General features: G+C 31.7%; 1 protein-coding gene across 1 annotated transcript in view; it reads right to left on the bottom strand.

Moving 5' to 3' along the window:
- Positions 1-20,673, bottom strand: part of LOC129229745 (acetyl-CoA carboxylase-like) — a 134,335-nt gene that overhangs the window by 46,287 nt on the left and 67,375 nt on the right. Inside the window, exons 38-43 of the mRNA XM_054864114.1 lie at positions 19,106-19,237; positions 16,822-16,959; positions 16,536-16,656; positions 14,135-14,232; positions 12,675-12,785; positions 12,452-12,595 (exon numbers count right to left, since the gene is read on the bottom strand). Coding sequence (XP_054720089.1) covers positions 12,452-12,595; positions 12,675-12,785; positions 14,135-14,232; positions 16,536-16,656; positions 16,822-16,959; positions 19,106-19,237 — 744 coding nt within the window. The remainder of the gene's footprint in view (positions 1-12,451; positions 12,596-12,674; positions 12,786-14,134; positions 14,233-16,535; positions 16,657-16,821; positions 16,960-19,105; positions 19,238-20,673) is intronic.

Below are 20,673 nucleotides of genomic sequence, written 5' to 3'. Positions count from 1 at the left end.
TCAAAATTTACATTTTGATTTACATTTAAAACAAAATTATGAATGGCTGACTTAAGATTAAAAAAATGGGGAGGGGGGGGGGAGTTCAAGTGGCTAACTAACACCTTAAGATGTATATTAAGATCTATTTTTCTTTTGTACTAATAGCAGTATCTATGGACACATTTACAAAATGTGGAATGATTTTAGGAATATCGATTTGACACATTTAATTAGATTTATGCTATTTTACGTATAAATACTTGTACGTATACATTTCTAACACAGCATCATTATACAGTAAACTTGCTGGAAAATCGATAGAATGCATGTTGTGGACAAGGTACAGAAATGACATTTTACCTGCATTTTATTTTTTAAAACAAATTTTAAAAACAAAATGAGAGTGATATATATTTTATTACTCGTTGTGAGTATTTTAAGTAAAATGTACCAGCATGTATTTTTTATTAAATGCTTAAGAAAACTGATCTCCAAAAAAAAAAAAAAAAAAAAAACGATTCTATTCATTCCTTAGATTAGTGATGTTTAATGTCAAAAAAAAAAAAAAAGAAAAGAATTTCAGTCTTTTTACATTATCTGCTTTGAGTGGACCCTTTGTGTAAATATTGGAAGTCCGAACAGAATAGAAATGGTGGTACTACACTCAATCATTCATGGTTTAATAGATATTTTATCTTCATTAAGCCATGAAAATAGTAACAATAATTTAGTAAATAAAGATAAATTAAAAAAAAAAACATTAATGTACAATAAATAAACAAAAGAATAAAACAATATAAAACAAATAAACATTAAATAAGGGCAATTCCATGGTGTCGGACGTAAAAAATGAAGAAAATTTTCTCAGTTTTAATTCCACTTACCAAATATAAACTGTTCCAAAATGATCAAATTTATTTACAAGATACTTACTACATCCCACAGAGTAAAAATCATGTTAGTTTTTCACAATAGATCCCTAAAGTATAAATTAAAAAAATGTAAAGAGTTGGTGTCGGACGTAAACACACAAATAGTAAAATTGATGGTTCACTTAAAAATTTATTAAAAGTCTGTGAATTGGCTTACATTTTAATTTTAAAAACAGCATAATTATAAAATATACTCATTATTGAAGCATATTTCAGTTTTCAAATGATATCATAAGGAATAAAATTATTTAAAAAATATTTTTAGCTTGGTGTCGGACGTAAGTTGTTCATATTGGACGTAAACTATTGCTCTTAAATGTAAATACATAACAATGATTACAGTTATAAATATATAATATAGGTTACATATACTGAAACAAATTTCATGAAATAAATTCAAAAATAGGGTTGATTGGGGAAGTGGGACACTGGGGTAAGTGGTTCACCCCCTAAAACTGAAATATGTATATAGTTTTTATACTTTTTTACATTGATCATGTCATGTTTCATCACAGTGATTAGTTTTGAATATAATTGGGTTACGTGGAATTTTTTTTCTAGGTCAGTTGACTTAGTCAAAAAAAAAAAAAAAAATCTGAAAATTTTTTTTTGGCGAGTTTAAGCAGAATTTTTCAAAGTGTTTCCCGGTTAGCATATATTTTTTATGATCATTAAACATTCATGTACAGTTTAACTTACAGGGATGAGAGTGGTCAGAGAGCAAAAAGGAGGAAATCCAAAAAAATTTCGTAAAAATGATGATATCCAAAACCGCATCAAAATAGAACCTGGAAGCCATGATATTCGAAAATCCAATAAAAAATGGCAAATTTACCAGTTTTAAAGGTAATACATATTTAATTAAGTATAAGTAATAATTTTGTGCAGTTTACTGCATTGTACAATTTCTTGCAAGTGTGTTTATAAATCTAAATTTCGAAAAAGAGGCAACAAATTCTAACCCCTGAGTTACTGAACAAAGGGTTGGGGGAGTCAGAGGTCAATCTTGGCTGCATCACACTATAGTGTCAACTTTTCATATTTTTTTAGAGAAAAATACATTTTTTTCATTAAAAACATTTGAGTTTATAGTGTTAAACGAGTGAGAACATAAATTTTAAAATTAGGTCTGTTTGTAAAGTAAAAATTTACAATGGAGAGAAAAATTTAAAATTTCTTTATGTGGTAGAACATACTTTTCATAGTGAGAATTGAAAATTAATAAATATATATGTATATAAACGATTGGTTATCTTTTTCCTTGCAATGGAATCCAAAATTCGTCTTTAAAAACTTCCTAATACGATTTCTGAATCAAAAGAACAACTTGCAGCCGCCTCATTTAATCATGAAATCTCAAAACTTTTCACAGGCTGTAAAGCCTAGACGGTTTGAGATTCACCATAAATATTTTTTACACTTTCTTAAATACACAAAAAAAGTAACCATGTCAAGTTTCAATAAAATTCGAGACTATGGGGGGCTATGCCACATTTTTTGATTGACTTTTGAATTTTTTCCAAAATAAATTAAAGAAATAAAAATATTATTGAAATCATGAATAAAATAAGCAGATATAAGGTAGCATATAGTGAAAAACCACCCAACATTTAAAATAATTGAAATACTTGCAGGATGCAAAATGATTGAAATCTCAAACGAGGCACGCAAATTTCGGCGCAGCACGAGTTTGACATCGTTGGCATGATTCCAAAACGTACGTTTTTAGCAGATATCGCGGAGGATGAAGATATCGAAGGAGAAAAATAGAAAAAATAAGAAATCGGGGACCGAAAATTTAAAAATAATCATATTTTTTTCCGATTTTTGAGAAAAATAAGGCTTGAAAGAGGCGGGAAAAGGAGGAAAGGTTCTCAAAAGTCAACAGAAAAAGCCGGAAAAATCTCATTTCTGAACTTAGAGTGCATACAGCAATTAGAATTTTTGAATAAAATATTGTTCAAAATTGTTTTAGAGGAGGAGCCCCACTTATCCCGTAAAATTTCACTAGAAGAGGTCCCAACACTATGGGGTAAGTAGTTCCCCCATAACAGTGAGTATATGAAAATCAAAAGCAACTCTCTGATGTAACATTTGTATTAATGAAATACAAGACAACTATGATGACTTAGTAGGAATTGATAGTTCGGCTACAAAAGCTGGGATTAGTTATTTGTGAAACTTAACTGATAGAAAACCATCAAGATTTATATGGATTGAATGTTGATAATGGTTCTTCCTTAGCCAACTACACATAGACGTAGTCATTTAGTGTTTCCAATTGCAATTTCCAATCATAATTTTGGCAAATTTGCCAAAATTGAACTTAATCAACTGTATTACATTCACCCAACACACTTTTTCTCAAAAGGGGTCCTACTTACCCCTAGCAACCCTAAATGTTATACAGTAAATTCACTAAGTTGTTTCTTATGCATGTTTCACTTTAACTTTGAAATCAAAGGCAAAAAAAGGAGAAACACAGTTGAAAACATATGACGTTTAAAGGAATGTAACAGTGTCGGACGTAAAAAATTTTTTACGTCCGACGCTTAGATTTTAGTAAAAAATATTCACTTGTTACAAAATAAAAATATGTTATATCAATGAGATTGAAAATCTTACTTTGTACCCAAAAATACATGTATGTAGTTTTAAAATTATTGGCTCAGCATAATTAACTGCACATTTTGGTGTCGAACCAAAAACACTTAATGTACCCCACAGGTATTCTTTTACAAATCAAAATGAATTATATTTTTGCCACATCACCAGCAACACATTGTATCTTTAAATGGTGATTTATCTCAATTCATAATATTAGTAAGTATTTTTTGGGAAAAACAGAATTTCTTGGAGAGTCGCCAAATACGGTTTAAAAATATTTTAACCTCCTGAAACTTATTTATAACTGAAGTGAACAAGTTTTAGACAGGCATTTCAAAATATACAACTTTTTACCTTTAAAGTGACACCTCATTTGTTTAGAAATCTTAATTTTAATATTTGACCATCTGGTTGACCTTATCAACTGGTTGACCTTGTCCATAAGCACATCTTCTGCACAGGATGCTATCTTTTTGAGACAGCAGACCACAAAGTCGGGATCCTGTCGAGGGCCACTTTGAGTAAGGTTCTGTGAAAAGCATAAAAGTGTACAACATATTTAGCGCAGCATTTGGACATAAAATGTATCTTAAAATGGAGTAGCTAATTAAATCACTTAACTCAGATAAAGATAATGAAAAAAAAAAAAGAAATATTAATGCAAAAAAGGGCTAAGTTGGAAAACAACAGGTATGACTAAGGTGACCATATGTTCCGCTTAAACATGACTCCCATGGTCCCTGGACATGTTCAAATGCATCGTTCTCCGAGGTGACAATACGGAAATCTGAATGCTTCAACTGAAGGTCATTTGTACAGCAATTTAAGCCTTTTCAAGGCGATAATTTAATCATGAATAATAATTGAATTTATTTTAAGGTTCTTCGGCCCTCGTACACCTGTGCACGCAGGTTGAAATTTTGCTTTGTGGAAAAGGGCATCTATATGATTTTTACTGTATTTAAATTAATGCTCTGTTATTGAATTAAAAAAAGGTTAGAATGCACAACATCAATGGGAGAGACTGGCATACAATTAGACGGTACATATAGTATGTAGCAAGAATAAAATGCAGTACTACAATAGTACTGTACAGTAGACACAGTAATTATATTCAACGCACTTTTTAGTTGTTCAAGCATATCGACATTTTTTAAATTTCTTTAGTTGTCGGAAACTTCTTATTTTTACTTCCATTCTAAAAATTTAGATAAACAGCTGCTTATGTGGAATTATGTTTCATCAACTTCATATTTAAAATGAAAAAGATGCGGAGTGACGATTTGTAAATTAACAAAGCGATGTTTCGACTAGTACAGTGCGGGGTACTTTTGCTTTCAGTGATGGTCAAGGGAAAGTCCATTTACGAAACTGATATTTAGTACCCAATAAAGAAGGTGATACCTAAGCCTTGTGATTCCCTTCCGAAAACTTTCGTGTTGCGGGATGAGGAATTCGCGTGAGCTCCAAAATTCGTTACTCGAGAAAAGTTCATTATTTATCCATTTCGCGTAAGTCGAATCACATTACAGCGAGAGTCCACTGCAGTTTAAAATTGCACATTGAAGTAAAATAAGCATTCTTAGTTATGTTTCATATTTCGTATATTTATTAATATTTGATTATAAACACTGGTACCATTCGGGATATTTTTCCTATTTCTTTATTTTCTTTTTTACTGATGGAGTGTTGATATATCAGCTAAATAAAAGTGAATTAAATATTGTCAGTTTTTGAGGTCATTCAGTAAAATTGAAAACTACTCTTACTTCATTTCATCAGCAGCGTAAGAAAGGAGATGGTGTCCAGGTCCGGATCCCTAGCTTGAAGTTCAAAATCAATTAACTAGTTCCTGCAAAATATAAGCTCCTATAAAATTATCTCCTATAATGAAAATTAATGTTTTTCTCTTTTAAAAGATGTTTTTCATCATCTAAATCAATTTTATGTAAATATGGTATGTATGCCTACATAACATTTTTTAATCAAATTATGACTGCATTTATTTACATTTTCTTTGCTCTTCTTGAATGAAATATTCACTGTCAGGAAAGGATTAAAAACTTGAAGGTTAAATTCCTTCAACTTTTTCAATCCTATCTTGCAGCGAATTATTGTAAAAATCGTAGAAAATGTTTGGAATGACAAAGTGGCTCAGTATTGGCTCAATAAAGGAATGAAAGAATAAATAATTCTTTGTTATATTCCATGTTCAAATGAGCCACTTTATTAATCTAAACCACTTTTTGAATATTTTTGTTCAATCCTCAAACGGTGTATATGTGTATGCTTTTATTTATTTATTTTTTTAAAAGTATCGAAGTAGCGACTACTTTTCAAAAGTAGTTTGTAGCTGCTACATTTTGAAAAAAGTAGTTGTAGTTGAAGTTAACTACATTTGTAATAAAGTAGTTGTAGTTCTCTCTACGAAAAAAAGTAGTTTTTCCAACCACTGTTCAAACCATGAGTCTACAAACAAGCACACACTTACTGTAAGCAAAGCTCTAAATATAATACAGCTAAGCCTAAGCGAACCTTTAAATGCATTACTAAAGTCAAAATAATGAAGGTTATACAAATATTTTACAGTCTAAATTATCTACGTTTGTGATATTTAAAATATGGAAACATAAAGTAATCATAGTAACATCAGGTACATCAAAATATTACAAACCTTTGGATTGCAACTTTAAATTCTGCGCTGCGCCGCAGAAAGTAAATAAAGATGAAGGCCGGTGAGTAACTTCATTTCACTTCGTTAGTTGAACTGAAATACGGTGAGATCCGTAATTTCGAACGGTTGCACCAAGATTTCGAGCCATCATCGCTTCTGAAAAATTTTAGTTGAACCTCTTTTTCGCGATATTTGTACAAGCGCACTATAAATTGGTTCAAAATAGTACGGATATTTTTTACAGTGTTGAAGCTTCGAGTTTAACCACACGGTATTTATAATTACTAGTATAAAATTACTTATGCACACGTTAATTAACAGCAAAATAATAAACTGTGAACTATAATTAGTTTACAGGGGGAAATTTATAAAATGATCTTGATTTACAAATAAATGTATATGCACACCCAGTATGTATACATATTCAGTACAAAAATATATTTACTGGTACTATTTTGAGGCAAAATGTTTGCCTAAACCAGATTTTTCTTAATTTTTTTCATAAGTGGAACCCTTTTTAATGCTCACTTTTTTTTTCACGGAATCCTGGTTTGTCTTTAATAGCATACTTTCAATTCAACATTTAAAATTGTCTTACTAGCTTGCTAGCAATAGAAATGAAAATGATTTCAAATAACATTTATTGTAATGAAAAAGTAACACAAAATTTTTTAAAATGTGTGATTAAATGTCTTTCTATAAATTACTTATTTTTGTACAGCCAAAGTACGAGGTAATACATTGACAATAAATGAATTTTTAATACATATCTCCCTTTGATGTTTTCTTTGCTGTTCATTCAAAAAATACTGATTAAAACTTCACTCAAACTTTATTTTTATCGATTTTAAAAGTAACTAATCTAAAAAAAGGGCTTAAGTACCGTGGAACCCTTGAGTGACCTCTACGGAACCCTGGGGTTTCGCAGAACACGATTTAAGAAATGCTGGCCTAAACTATGGTAAATTTTTAAAAAATTGATATTAAGATTGCTTATACAGTAGGCGCCGCTTAATGTGATCACTTTGGGACAAACATAGTTTTATAACAATAACTGATTGATAACAATAACCGACAAAAATCCAGGACACACAAAATGATGTTTTTTTCAATCAAGAAGCATTTATTTTTACAACTGCAAATGAAAATTACAATAACTCAACAAATGCAGATATAAATTATAAATTACTAAATAGCTCTTTTTATTCCATCGAATTAACCGTTCGTCCGATGCTACAAAGTCTTTTTTTCCCTTTTAAGTAAGGGTAAAATCTTATCTTTGCCGCATTAAACAACTCTTTACTCGCGCATCCTTTTACCTGACATTCGTAAATCGTAATTTCAAAGCAGATTCAACTTCACCATTTTCTCCAGCACGGTTTCGCTTGTTGTTTAAATTTTCATTTTGTTTTCAATCTCATCACCAACTTTTTAGTAACTTACTAAGTAATGGCTGAGAACTGTTTTCTTATTCTACAGCATCTTTGATCCATCACGGTCAAATTGTCAATGCGTTAAAATGTCAATTTTTTTTCTTGACAGTTAAATTATTGCGCTTTTTCTCCATGGCTAAAATGTTTGATCGTTTAAAAGTGAATTTTTAGTGTAACTGAGCAGAAAAAAAGAAAATCTGCTTTACCGATAAGAAGGGAACTTGTTTTTCTGGAAGCTACTGTCAGGGTTTGACTTTGTCTTTCTTTTGATTGAGGAACAAAAAGGGGAAAAAATCGAAAATTTATGAAAAAGTGATAACAATAAACGAAGGCACTGATTACAATATCCAACTTTTTAAACACAGGTTAATATACAAATGTTCCGGGACTTAGTGATTCTGATAACATTAAGCGAATGATAACATTAACTGATCACATTAAGCGACGCCTACTGTATACAGCATACACTCGATAATCCACAATGTCTTGTCCAAGTAGCAGCTTATCTTCAAGCGACCGGAGAAGGGGGGGGGGATAATCGACTTAAGTGTAAAAAACTACACGATACTGGGCATGATTAAAAGGGTAGTATTTAGACGAGCAAGATAGCAATGCATCATTAGCTGAAAAGTTGATGGCTGAGAAAACCGAGTCAAGAGCTTTTGCAGCAAAATACTAAAACAGGTTGTCCGCATTTTCACTATTTGTCAAACCTGCGCCATCCAATTTCGTGGATAATCAGGAGTCTGCTGTAAGCCTTTTCTGAAGCACAAATAAAATGAAAATATGTTTCGATCAAAACGAATAGTGTTAATTTTTGAAAGAGTCATTCATTCATCACAGTTAACAGAACCATAATTATTAATTATTATCATGTACATTATAATGCAATTTTTCTTGCTTTAGAGTTTTGATTCTTGTTTTCGAATAAATTTTTATCAATTACGCTCAAGCCTTTTCTGTGCAGTCTTTTTTAAGCACTTTTATTATACTTGGCCTGATTATCACAGAGTAATCTGAAGCTTGCTTTTGCTTACATTTCAGCAAATAGATTACTTAAACACTTCTGGATTTCACTAAATGATTTGTTTAATCTTAAGGTGCAACTTAACGCAGAAAAATTAAAATTCTGAAATAAAATTATTATTTCGGTTAGGATGGAAAATAGCAAATTTCATGTGATTTCCCCATTAAATGTTTAAATATAAACGCCATTGTTACAAATTTTGTTGCCTTGCAAATGTAATGCTAATAGTAATCATAATGAAAATTTTGAATCAAGGCTTCTCCAGAGCAAGAATTAAATTTATTCACTGACATTGCTTTCATAGGGTTTTCATCCTCATCTATGCCAATAATCGATAACGGGGCTAAGCAAAGAGACATACTAGGATCTTTAACTCAAGTAACTTATATGCTGTGAACCTTTTCTTTGCTTATATCTCAGCAACTAGACCACTTAGAGACTTCAGAATTTCATTAAATGATTTGTTTAATCTTAAGGTACAACTTGAAGCTAAAATAATGAAAATCTAAAATAAATTTTGTTTGAAATTGAAAAACTTTAAAATAATAGAATTTTTAAACAAATACTAAGCACTTATCATAATGCACTCAAAAGGATAAAATAACTTTTCTTGGTCAGAAACCACACTTTAAGTATTCCTGTAGTTTTCAATTATTCCAAGAAAAAGGCTTCACAAATGAAGAAAAGTGCACTCAAGTCATTTCAAGCCGAACGAAAAATATGCATGCTTCAACACTCAAATTTATGATTGAAAGCTAGATAATGATAAAACATTCTCAACATGACTTGAGCCGCACTTTTCTTTGTTTCTGAAGTCTTTTTCTTGGAATAATTGAAAACTACAGGAATACTTAAATTGTCCTTTATGACCAAGAAAAGTTATTTTATCCTCTTGAGTGCATTATGATAAGTGACATACACCGCCAGCTCAATCAATTCCAGCCGAGGATTGCTGTTTCGTGCTTATTAGCACTCATCAGCCCGGCATAGGAATGATTGAGCTGGAGGTAAAAAACCTCTTAAGGAAGTCAAGAGTGCCAAACAAACTGGTAGCTAGTACAGAATTAGCACTGACCAGACGAGTGACCGAAACAATGGTTCGGTTCAACTCGAATATGGAAGGCAAGGCAGGTATATTCAATAAGTCACCGTCTTATAGCCAGGGCTAAGGCAGAAATACATGAAATACACCACCAGCTCAGTCAAGTCCACCACTTTAACTTATTGAATATACCTGCCTTGCTTCCATATTCGAGATGAACCGAACCATTGTTTTGGTCACTCGTCTGGTCAGTGTTAATTCTGTACTAGCTACCAGTTTGTTTGGCACTCTTGGCTTCCTTAAGAGGTTTTCTACCTCCAGCTCAGTCACTCCTATGCCGGGCTGATGAGTGCTAATAAGCACGAAACTGGAATTGACTGAGCTGGCGGTGTATTTCATGTATTTCTGCTTTAGTCCTGGCTATAGAGCGGTAACTTATTGAATATTATGATAAGTGCTTAGTATTTTTAAAAAAATTCTGTTATTGAGCTATTTAGCAGTAAGTTTTGTTGTGAAAACTACTTTTACAGCTATTCATGAAGTTTTGAACAATTTTATTTCAAATGCTTTTTTTTCCACTGTACAAAAATAGGTTTCAGTGCAGCAGTTACACTAGTGGAGCATATAGCACCCTCGTGGTGCCGGGGGCTCAAGAGATGAAAGGGTGCATGCTCAAAAAAAAATTTTAAAAATCTTATGGGAGGGAGGGCACGCTGAAGTTTATGTATGCTACTGTGTTACACACTCAAGGACGGATACAAGGGGGGGGGGATGGGGACGATCGCCCCTCCCTTGAAGGAAACTGCACCGGAAATTTCTTCGAATCGAGGTCCTAAAACGAAAGTGTAGGACATTTTTGATATGACGATAAGGAAAGAAATCTGGTTTGAATCTACCTCCTAGAAACTCTTTGGAATTAAAACTTCAAAAGGGTGATTTTAGACGATCTGTGGTGGCATGTGGAGGCCTTCCCACGGGCATATTTCAAAATTTAGGCCTAAAAGACGGGCACGGTATTATAGACACCTCTGGTAGAGTTACAGGAAAGAATGAGTTAAGTGACATACTGCCATGCTAAGCACAGATGTGGTATCTGCACATTTTATCAAAATTGAGTTATTGTCACCAGGTGATCGTTAGTAATTTAATTTACCTAAATGTCAAGTTTTTTGGCGATTTGTGAACGCGAAATATTAAAAAAAACTTTAAGAAAAAAGTCGTAACTGCACAGTTAGTGTAGTTTGCTAAGGCAATTTGAACGTAAGTGACAAATACTAAGCCTTTAAAGTGGTATCTGCGCAGTTACCACTTTTTTCCTTAGTATTTTTTGTAGATACGACTTTTATACCTTAGTAAAGCAGCATATTTAATAATGTAGCAGTTTATTGTAACACAGAATATTAAAATTAGTTTACCGTTGAATAGTTGATACAGGTTGATAATAAAATCTAATACAACTTTGCTTAATTCTTAAGGTAAATATTCAGCTTTTTCTATTTAAATGTTTATTTAAAATGCAATTCTAAAAATGAAATGCATGTAAAATATTCATATCTAATTCTTTCAGGCAAACAAACCGCATTTCATTCTACGGCCAGTAATATTTTTATTTAAATATCGTCTGCTGTCAAAATTATCTTCATGCTCGGTAAAAATGAATCTAGAAAATAAAACATTATAAAAAACACGTTCTTTGAATACAAAAAACAGAAAATTGTTATGGATTACAGTGTCCAGAGTTTTGAAAATGGTATCTTTCAGAAGGCAGATTCTGTTAGATTTGTATTAACAAAATAAAGCGAAACAGCTAAGTCCAAAGAAAGCAGATGTTTTTAGTATTATTTAATGATACTTTGAGCACGTTTTACTAAGCTATTTTTGTCGTATCTGTGCAGATACCCCTAAAAATGCCTAGTAATTGTCACTTACGGTGAAAATAGCTTAGTATATGAAAAGGTTTTGAAAAGGAAATTTGTCGTAACTACATTTATTAATTTTAAATTAAGATTTTTACAAAAATACTCTCTCACGGTTTTTAGATAAGTTATTTACGAAACAACTACCGCAAGTTGAGCATTTAATTAAGTCATAATTCAAAGAAACGAGTTGTAAAACTTTAATCGTCAATTTCTCATTTTGAGCTCCACTGCAGATACCACATCTGTGCTTAGCACGGCAGCATACCTCTGGTGATTTTTCGAAACGGAAGTTCAAAAAAGTGCAATTTACGATGACCTTCTAAGGGTTTGAACATTCCCATGAATTATTACAAAATTGAATTTCTAAAACGCAATTTTAGAATGCCTCTATCAATGGAAAAGAAATGAATAGATTTAGGTACTTCTTTGGCAAAATATGTTTATTTTAATTGCTTTGAATAAAAATGAGGTGGCACACCCCCTAACCCAGTAGATGCAGATGACGTAGGAGAGGTAATGTAAAAGAAACAATCACCCCCTCTTTGAAAAAGTTCTAGATCCGCCCTTGTACACACTTGTCATGAGATTTTTTCAATCAAATAAAACAATTTATAACATAAAGTCAGGTTTTAGATTCATTTTTGAAAAAAAAAAAAGTTTTGTTTAAGGAGTATAAGTTTTGTAGAAAACCATTGGCTTCACTTCAAGGACAATTCTAAATCAGTCAAATAATTTTGGGTACAGCAAGGCCACTTATTTATACCTAGACATTCAAACCAACCCTATCAAAAGAGGTGAAGAGGAGAGGGGTTGAGGGAATAAATAAATAAAAAACCTTTGGCATATAGGACAACCACTTCAACATGATATAAATTCCTTCAAGGTCATCAGCTGCAGTAACATGAGAAACTCCATTATTGTGCATAATTTGAACGCCACCAAGTTGGTTATTTGAAGTATAAACTTCTCTCCCCAAAAGCTGCAAGAATAAAAAGAGAAAATTAAAGAATTCACTTTTGTTAAACTAAGACTGAGTTGAGATAAACAAAATGACTTACTTTATTTAAAGCAGCAGCTCCAGTTAGAATAATATGAGAATTTTCAATCTGAATGACTCTCTGGCCAAGCCTTGCTAAATATGCCCCAATCCCAATAGCCCGACAGGTTACCTAAACAGTTCAGGAATTTAAAAGAAGCGTCAAGAAATCAACCAAATAAATATGAAAATTTGACAGGAAATTGCTATAAAAGAAAAAAACTCAGCAGAAACCCAACATCAGAAAAAAAAAACCTTTCCTTTACATCTTAATCATTTAAACAAATTTAATTGCTTTGTCAAGATTCAATTAATGAGCATAAATAATATGTATGATATCATAGAAAATGATTCTTATTTATCTTTTTTTTTGCCCTGCTTCAAAAAAATTACTGAGTTCAGAAAGCTCAAGGCTGCAATCTTTCCTGGATTATTTTGGATTTTAGGTCCTCATTTAAAAAATATTGAAAAATAGCTTCTCATACAATATTTGGCACTTTGCTTATGTTCTTGACCAATTTCCTTTTGTTATCAACTTCAATGAAATTACAATTATACATGTTAAAAAACAGTTAGGGGATAACTTGCTTTCATGTATGCAGTTTTGTTGCCGGACCACTTCCAATAATGTTTATGAAGACTATCGAAACCATATTTTTAAAAGAAAAAATCTTTTTCTTCATTATTTCCTTGAATATTATTTTAAATGTTTTTTTTTTTTTTTTTTTAAGCCGAGTGTCTCTTTTTTCATGAAATGGCCCATTATACATGATAATAGTGAAATATTTATCAAAAGCAAACATTCCATCTAAGAATGAACCAGTGGTAAAATGTTCTAGTTAAAAAGCGGAAGGGTGTAATGATGTACAAGTTCACAACATAAGAACAAGTTCATAACATATAACTATGCGACACAATCTGCAAGAATTTTAAAATCTCAGAGTTTTCAAAAATAAATGTTCAAAATTTTGTAATGAAAATTAAATGTGTACCAATATTGTGAAGAATAAAACTCAATCTTGTTCTTGTTGCAGCACTGGTACAAAGCAACGTTTTTTGATGATCATATGAAAAGTTTAATTGATATTTGTCACTTGATTAAGAATTTTTTTATTAAGAATTTTTTTAAGGGGGAGGGGGGACGAAAAGTGATTGCACCAAGCATGCTTACCAAAAAACAAAACAAAAAGGGAGTTTTTTTTGGCTTTGTAATGAAAATAAATCGACTTGGAAGAAAATCTGCAAGAGATACAATAAAACAATTAAAATAAGAATGGGGCAGCTTAAGATAGGAAAGTTATGGCTCAGAATTACCCGAACGAATGTATTGCCTTTAATAGTCGTTTCCTGACCAAATACAGAGACTTAATCTCTGAAACACTTGGAGATAATTAAAAGTTTACTGTTTGTGTACATATTCTTGATGAGCAAAGCTAATAAATACCCTAGTAAAATTATTAAGAGTTATTAACATGAACTCACCATACTCAGAGTTATAATATCTTTGTATGCCTGAGAAGATTCGCCAGCTATCATACCAGCATACTTTAAATTTTTTATCCCAAGACCCTCATCTTTTCCTGTTAAAAAACAGAGATTTCAAAATTATGTAACAGATCTTGGTAAATAAAAAATTCATACATTGATATAACAGAAAACTATATTCCTAACCTATCATGTCAGTCAATTTGCCTTGAATAAAATAAAGAACAACAGAAAGCTTTTTTATTTTCAAACTCCATTTTAAACATATTTTCATCCCCAAAGTAGAATACTTTACGATGTTCTGCAACGTAAAATCATTTTACCAAAAATGTTCTGCAAGTACTTCAAGCATTCTATGCGAAAAATGTGATATTTTCCACAAATTGGGTGCCAAAGTTCAAAATCGTTTCATACATACTAGTTTTTTTTTTTTTTTTTTTTTTTTTTTTTTTTTAACTGGACTGTTGCTACTCATTTCTGTGGAAATGAGAAAATGAGATATTTCCAGAAACATCACAGCTTTCAACCAAATGACTAGTTAAAGAGCACTGAATGTGGAAAATTAACTGATCATGAAAATTATAAAATAAAAAAACCAACAAGGTGTCAAACCTAAACCGATATAGATTCTCCAAAAATAATTTATATGCTTTCTAAAATGAATAGAAAGAGCAAAGATACAAAATTTTATAAAAATCCTAACCTAGGTGTCAAAATACCTTTTTTTGGTTAATTTTACATGGCATGAAGGAGCAATTAAAATAATGTGACTAAATAAATAAATAAATTACTAAAATGATAAATAAAATGAGTCGCGTTTGGGTTGCATCTAATAAAACACTTCTTTTTGACAAACAAATCCTTTTCGAACCAATGGTAGGTGGCATAAAAAGAAAAGCACTATCAGCTCCTGAAACGTTAGATATATAAATGACTGGTAATGTATTATGTTATATAACAAATACATACATAGTAAATTATACATATGCATTTTTTCTTCCCGATTCCACATATTTACGGTTTTTACAGAATAACTAATACGAACAAATTCGTGGCTTTTTGACATTTCGTACTAACAGAGTTCAACTAAAAAATTTTGGATATGTTTAGCAAGAAAAAAAACTTTTAGTGCAAGTAACACAGTTTCCAAAGATGATCAACTGGATTATAGAAAAGTTTTTGCTGACTATAGTTTGATATCAAGTTATTAGATAATAAATTAGACTTTCATAGCTATAATATGATTCCAAATCAGACATTAAAATAATGATACATTTGATCTGTAATCATAATACAAAGAATATTTTTTTTAATATTGAATTTTTTTACAATTGAATTAGTTCAAAAAACTATAAAAAAAAAGAGGGGGGGGGGTCAAATAAGTTCTAGTTAATTTACAAATTGGAAAAAGAAAAACGCGATGAAGATTTTTATGAATGGGATTCCTTGTCACAAAGAATAGTTAACAACAACTGAAAGAATAGTTTCAAGAATGCATTTGGTTCTTATTGGAGATTTTTTAAGATACAGATCAGCATATTTGCATCTATATCTTACTGCCAAATGACATATTTTAAACAATCATTTACGGAAACACTGGCAAAAATAATTTCATAAACAAAATTACTTTTCACAATTTATGTCATTAATAAATTTCATAAAGTTAGTTACTTAGTACTATAACTATTCATATCAAATATTTCCTATCACACTTCATTTTGTACTTTCATTGAATGCTGCATATAATTTAATACTTTTCTAACACTGTACCAAGTGATAACAGACAAATTGGTTCTTGTTATTTAAAAAAAAACAACAAAAATACTATGGGTTTAATAGTAAATAATCAGTGGTAGTGAAGGAGCTGTGTTTTGTAAGATTTACACCTGACAAAGCATTGCAGTATGATGGAAAATATTTACAAATGTCACCGAATAATTACAAACTGTCACAATAACCAAAACTATTTTAAGATCATAAACATGGGCAATAATATATAATACAAATACAAAAGTGATTGCCAGTAACTTGGACCCAGGCAAGATACTCCTAGTCAATTAATCAACTCCCAATGAAGATCAATAGCCCTCTTAAAACTATTCATCCCATTAAAAATAATAGCTGCTTTTGGAAAACAAGCCAAATGTTTGGGAAACTATGCCAAATGACTACAAACCCTATTAAGGTAGTAGTAATAGCAATAACTCTAATACAAGCAATACAACAACAATGGCAGAGTGACGGAAAAGCCAAATAGATTGCATTTTACTAACACTGATACCATTAAGTTGATTCTCTGACTTATAAGAAAGTGAAATGACAATATTTTGCAATAAATACTTAAAAAAACACACACACACACACACACAAATTTTTGTTGAAAGTATATATTACTAACCTATGATGTCGGTAATTTTATACCTTGATTCCCCATCATCTTCTATTAAGGTAGCATGAATTGAATTCATAGCACTAATTTTCTTGAAATTGTCAGGCGTTAGATATAAGTATTTAAATCCCTGAAACGAAAGTATTAGTTAATTGAAAAAAAAAAAGCTTTACAGCGTTTTTTTCACCAATATCCAAAGTAAATCTTGTGAGGTAACATCATATTTATAACACGAGAGCTTGACAACATTTTAAACAAGATTATAAATTTCATTATAAAAAGCATATATATTTACCTTATCAGGATTTTCAGGGTCAATCCAAGCAACATTGAAAATGTATTTAATTTCTTCAGCCAATCCAATACGAGCTCCACTATTTGCTGATATATATAAGCGTGGAATGCCTAGTTCACGAGCCTTTTCAGAAGCTCTCTGTTGAAAGGAATAGCAGATGCAATTTGAAACACTTGACTTGTATTAATGTAGTTAAAATATAAGTTATAGCCGTATTTTTTATTAAATGTTAAAGAACAGTACTTTAAAGACACCAAAACAAATGCAGTAAAGTTTAGTACATAATTAATTTGTAAATTTCATTGATGAAATATTCTTCACTACCTGTAATGGAAAAGTGGTTAATATTTCGAATTGTTAGAAAACAAACCATCAACTTAAAAAAAAACAAAATGAGGAAAAATTTAGGCCGATCGTATTTTAAGTGTTTCCGCAAAACTCCAGGACGTCTCAATGTTTGGTGCCTACGTGGAACACAAAGAGAAAAATTTTTACTTACCCCAATGTTGTGGAGACAAAATAAGCACAATTTTTTCGCGTCACATGTGAAAATTTATTCCGATGATCATCACTTACACGACGAATACCAAGATCCTAGGGAGCTCCCGCGGAGTAATCAAAACTTCGCAGAACAAGGAATGAAATATAAAAGATTAAAATGTAGAAAAATTAAGGTAGGTTAAGTTCTAAGTCCAGTCTATTGCAGGGAATTAGGTTGTCACAGCAGAGGGATGAGCATCGCACATGGGGACACTAAAAAAAGGCGCGGCTTGTTGTTGCAGCAAAAAAATTCATCGTTGTGACATCTGCGAGGGAGATGATGTAAATCCACATGGAGCTGGCTACTATACCACGGCGATGACTGAGAAAGCTCCATTACTCACAGAGAAAATGGCGCAGCGGGAGTCAGAACTAAATTCATGTTGACCGCACAAACCGCTTCTAGAAAATGGCGCAGCGGGAGTCAGAACTAAATTCATGTCGACCGCACAAACCGCTTCTACTCATTTTCTCATCATAAACAGGGACATCACTCGCCTCTTTGATCTTATGCAAGGGTCACATTGTGAAAAAATATGATTTTCATCTATGCAGGATCGGAGCTACTTCCACGTGGACGCGAACATTTTTCAATTTTTTTTAGAAACTCTTGGTTAAATACTGCATTAATTTTGGAACTAAACCGTCATTTTTTGAAAGACACAGGGCTCCATGGCTCCTGTGTAATTACTTCACAATTTATATCGTTTTTCAGGCAGATGCATCCAGATTTTTCATCTCCATCATCGCCATTTTGCACGACCCTTCACAGGTCAAGCGTCCGCGCTCCTCACCACACAACGCTCGTCACATATCACGGCTAGCACACGACTAATCACGAAAATTTTTGAGACATCCCCGCCAAAAACTTACGCGGTCGAGTGAAAAGCAGATATTCATAGCGGCGTCACTTGCGAATGGGAATGCGAGAAAATGACATCACCGATCAAGACCACGCCTACGGTCAATGAGCGGAAAAGGCGGGAGACAACGCATCGCAGGAAGAAGGGAAAACATGGCCGCCAAAAACTCTGAAAAGACGCCATTAACTAGAAAATCCAAACACATGAAATAAAAATGCGAATCTATGAAAATATATGTGATTACTATATCACACTACCTATAACCTATTAATGACTAATTTCATGAGCACAATAATTCAAGACAATCAGAGCATTCATTTCTTGCAGTCTCTCTTCATCAACATTGACGAAGACTCAGCAACCATTATAATAAATCAATGTATGATTTTAAAAAATAAATTAAATTAAATGTTCAGTTAGATGGAGATTTTTAAACATAATAATTGATCTTTTATCATACCATGTCTGCTATTGCTCTTCTTAAAAAGCTGCAACAGCCAATTATGTCATAGTGTAGTAAATTCCATCACAATTTTTAAAAAATATAATGATGATAAAACATTTTAAATTACTACCTCAACATTAAAAGAAAAAAAATATTTCAACCTGATGCATTCAAAGTAAAGTAGTACTTGAATTGAGTGAAACATATGTCATACCATTGGTACAAAAATCCTTTCGCCCTTTTGAGAGTTTAATTCACAGAATTAAAGAAAGCCTTGACAATAATAAACTAAGAAATGGAAATACTTGCAACAAAATAACATAAATTTAATAAATTTTAAAATGCAGCATACAGCCGCATACACAGCAAAATAATTATTGTAAAATTTGGAAGCAATTAACTTTCAGTTATACAACAAAAATTGAAACATAATTACCAAAAATAGGAAATCCTCTTGAGGAGCAAATGTTCCAATCAAATAAGTGATATCATTACTAATTACAATAGCATCTCTGCCTTTGGGATATTCAGGGGTGAAGAATGTCATTTTCCAGGCTACCATACCTATCTGAAATATATAAAGGGTCTCATTAAAAGTATTTCTTGAAGGCTTTCAATAAGTTGGGTAACATCCCTCTCAAGACAACTTTGGAGATATCGTTAAAACATAACAGCTCTGATCCACGAACTCATTTCTTGGTAATATTCAAATAAAGAGCTCACAGGGAACTTTTGCCAATGTCTTTACATCCTTTTCCTTCCACCTTTTCACATTGACAAAAAGAGTTCCTTGTAACTTTAAAACACGTATCTGTATTTCCTTTTCTTTTTTCTACAAATTTGTGGGGTTTTTTAACGCTGTTCTTTTATTGAGTGTTGGCACCAAAACTAGAGATTCTTCAATTTTTTAAGATTTTACATAAGTTAGCAAAAGTCTCTTTTATTTCTCAAAACTTATAGCAAAACTGAACTTTACTAAACAAATAAAAATATGATGAATATCGAAAATTTGAAAAGTGCTTATTTTTTTTTATTTTGAATAATGGTAGGCTATTCTAGGCACCCACTACAGAGAAGAGTATTTATTCCCTCAAGATAGTCTTATTTTTCCACAGAAAACTAAAAAAAGATTTGGAACAACACTTTTTTGTGAACTGAAAATGAATTAGAATATAAATTAAACAACATGTAACATTTTGTACTTAATTAAATTGTAAATGAATTTAAGGAGATTTTGGAAATATATGACTTTTTTTGAATAATCTTTTCACAAGCTACAACAAGCATTAGATTGTATTTTCACTTTATTTTTCCTTCTACCAGGGCTTAATTTGCATAGGAGCTCAGGTTCTGCACTTCTTTTCAATTTTATATGGTTTTGCACATTTTGGACAGAATTCAGACTGTTTCTAAATTAAAATAAGTCCCCCACCCCAAACAACAGCACTGCTATACTGCATTCATGTGAAAGATTTAGATTAGATGTAAATAAACGCGCCATTTGATGGCGTGAATCACATGTTTGGCTTAGACAAGAACAAATTGGTGCCAAACAGACAGCAAATGCGAATACTATTGGTTCACCTTTTTATTTGAAAAAAGAATCCCTAATAAAGGTCATTAGATGCAAATTTTCCGGCAACCTGTTTGTTTACTTCTAGTCTATATTTTCATGGAGGCAGCATAGTAGCATATCAATACAATATATATGTAAAAAAGGTTTTATTTGAATGAGAGGTCGCAGGAGTTCAACTCTTGTACTTCTTTTCAATTTTACGTGAATGTTTTCATAATTGATGGAATTGAGACAATTTATTGTCTCAAATTTCCTTTTTTCATTTGAAACTAAGTCCAGTGAGTAAGAACTGTTCTGACCAAACCCAGGAGACATTTTGGGTTTCTTATGATAACCCTGACTCTGTTCTGGCAGTACTAGTGTACTGTACTACATAGTCCATTTTTATTAGTTAAGTGAAGCATAAGATAGTTTCACTAAGGAAATTT

The sequence above is a fragment of the Uloborus diversus genome, chromosome 9 (genome assembly GCF_026930045.1).
Source record: "Uloborus diversus isolate 005 chromosome 9, Udiv.v.3.1, whole genome shotgun sequence".
NCBI classification, from domain to species: domain Eukaryota; kingdom Metazoa; phylum Arthropoda; class Arachnida; order Araneae; family Uloboridae; genus Uloborus; species Uloborus diversus.
The sequence above is the reverse complement of the archived record's forward strand: the minus strand, read 5'-3'. Positions and strand labels throughout refer to the sequence as shown.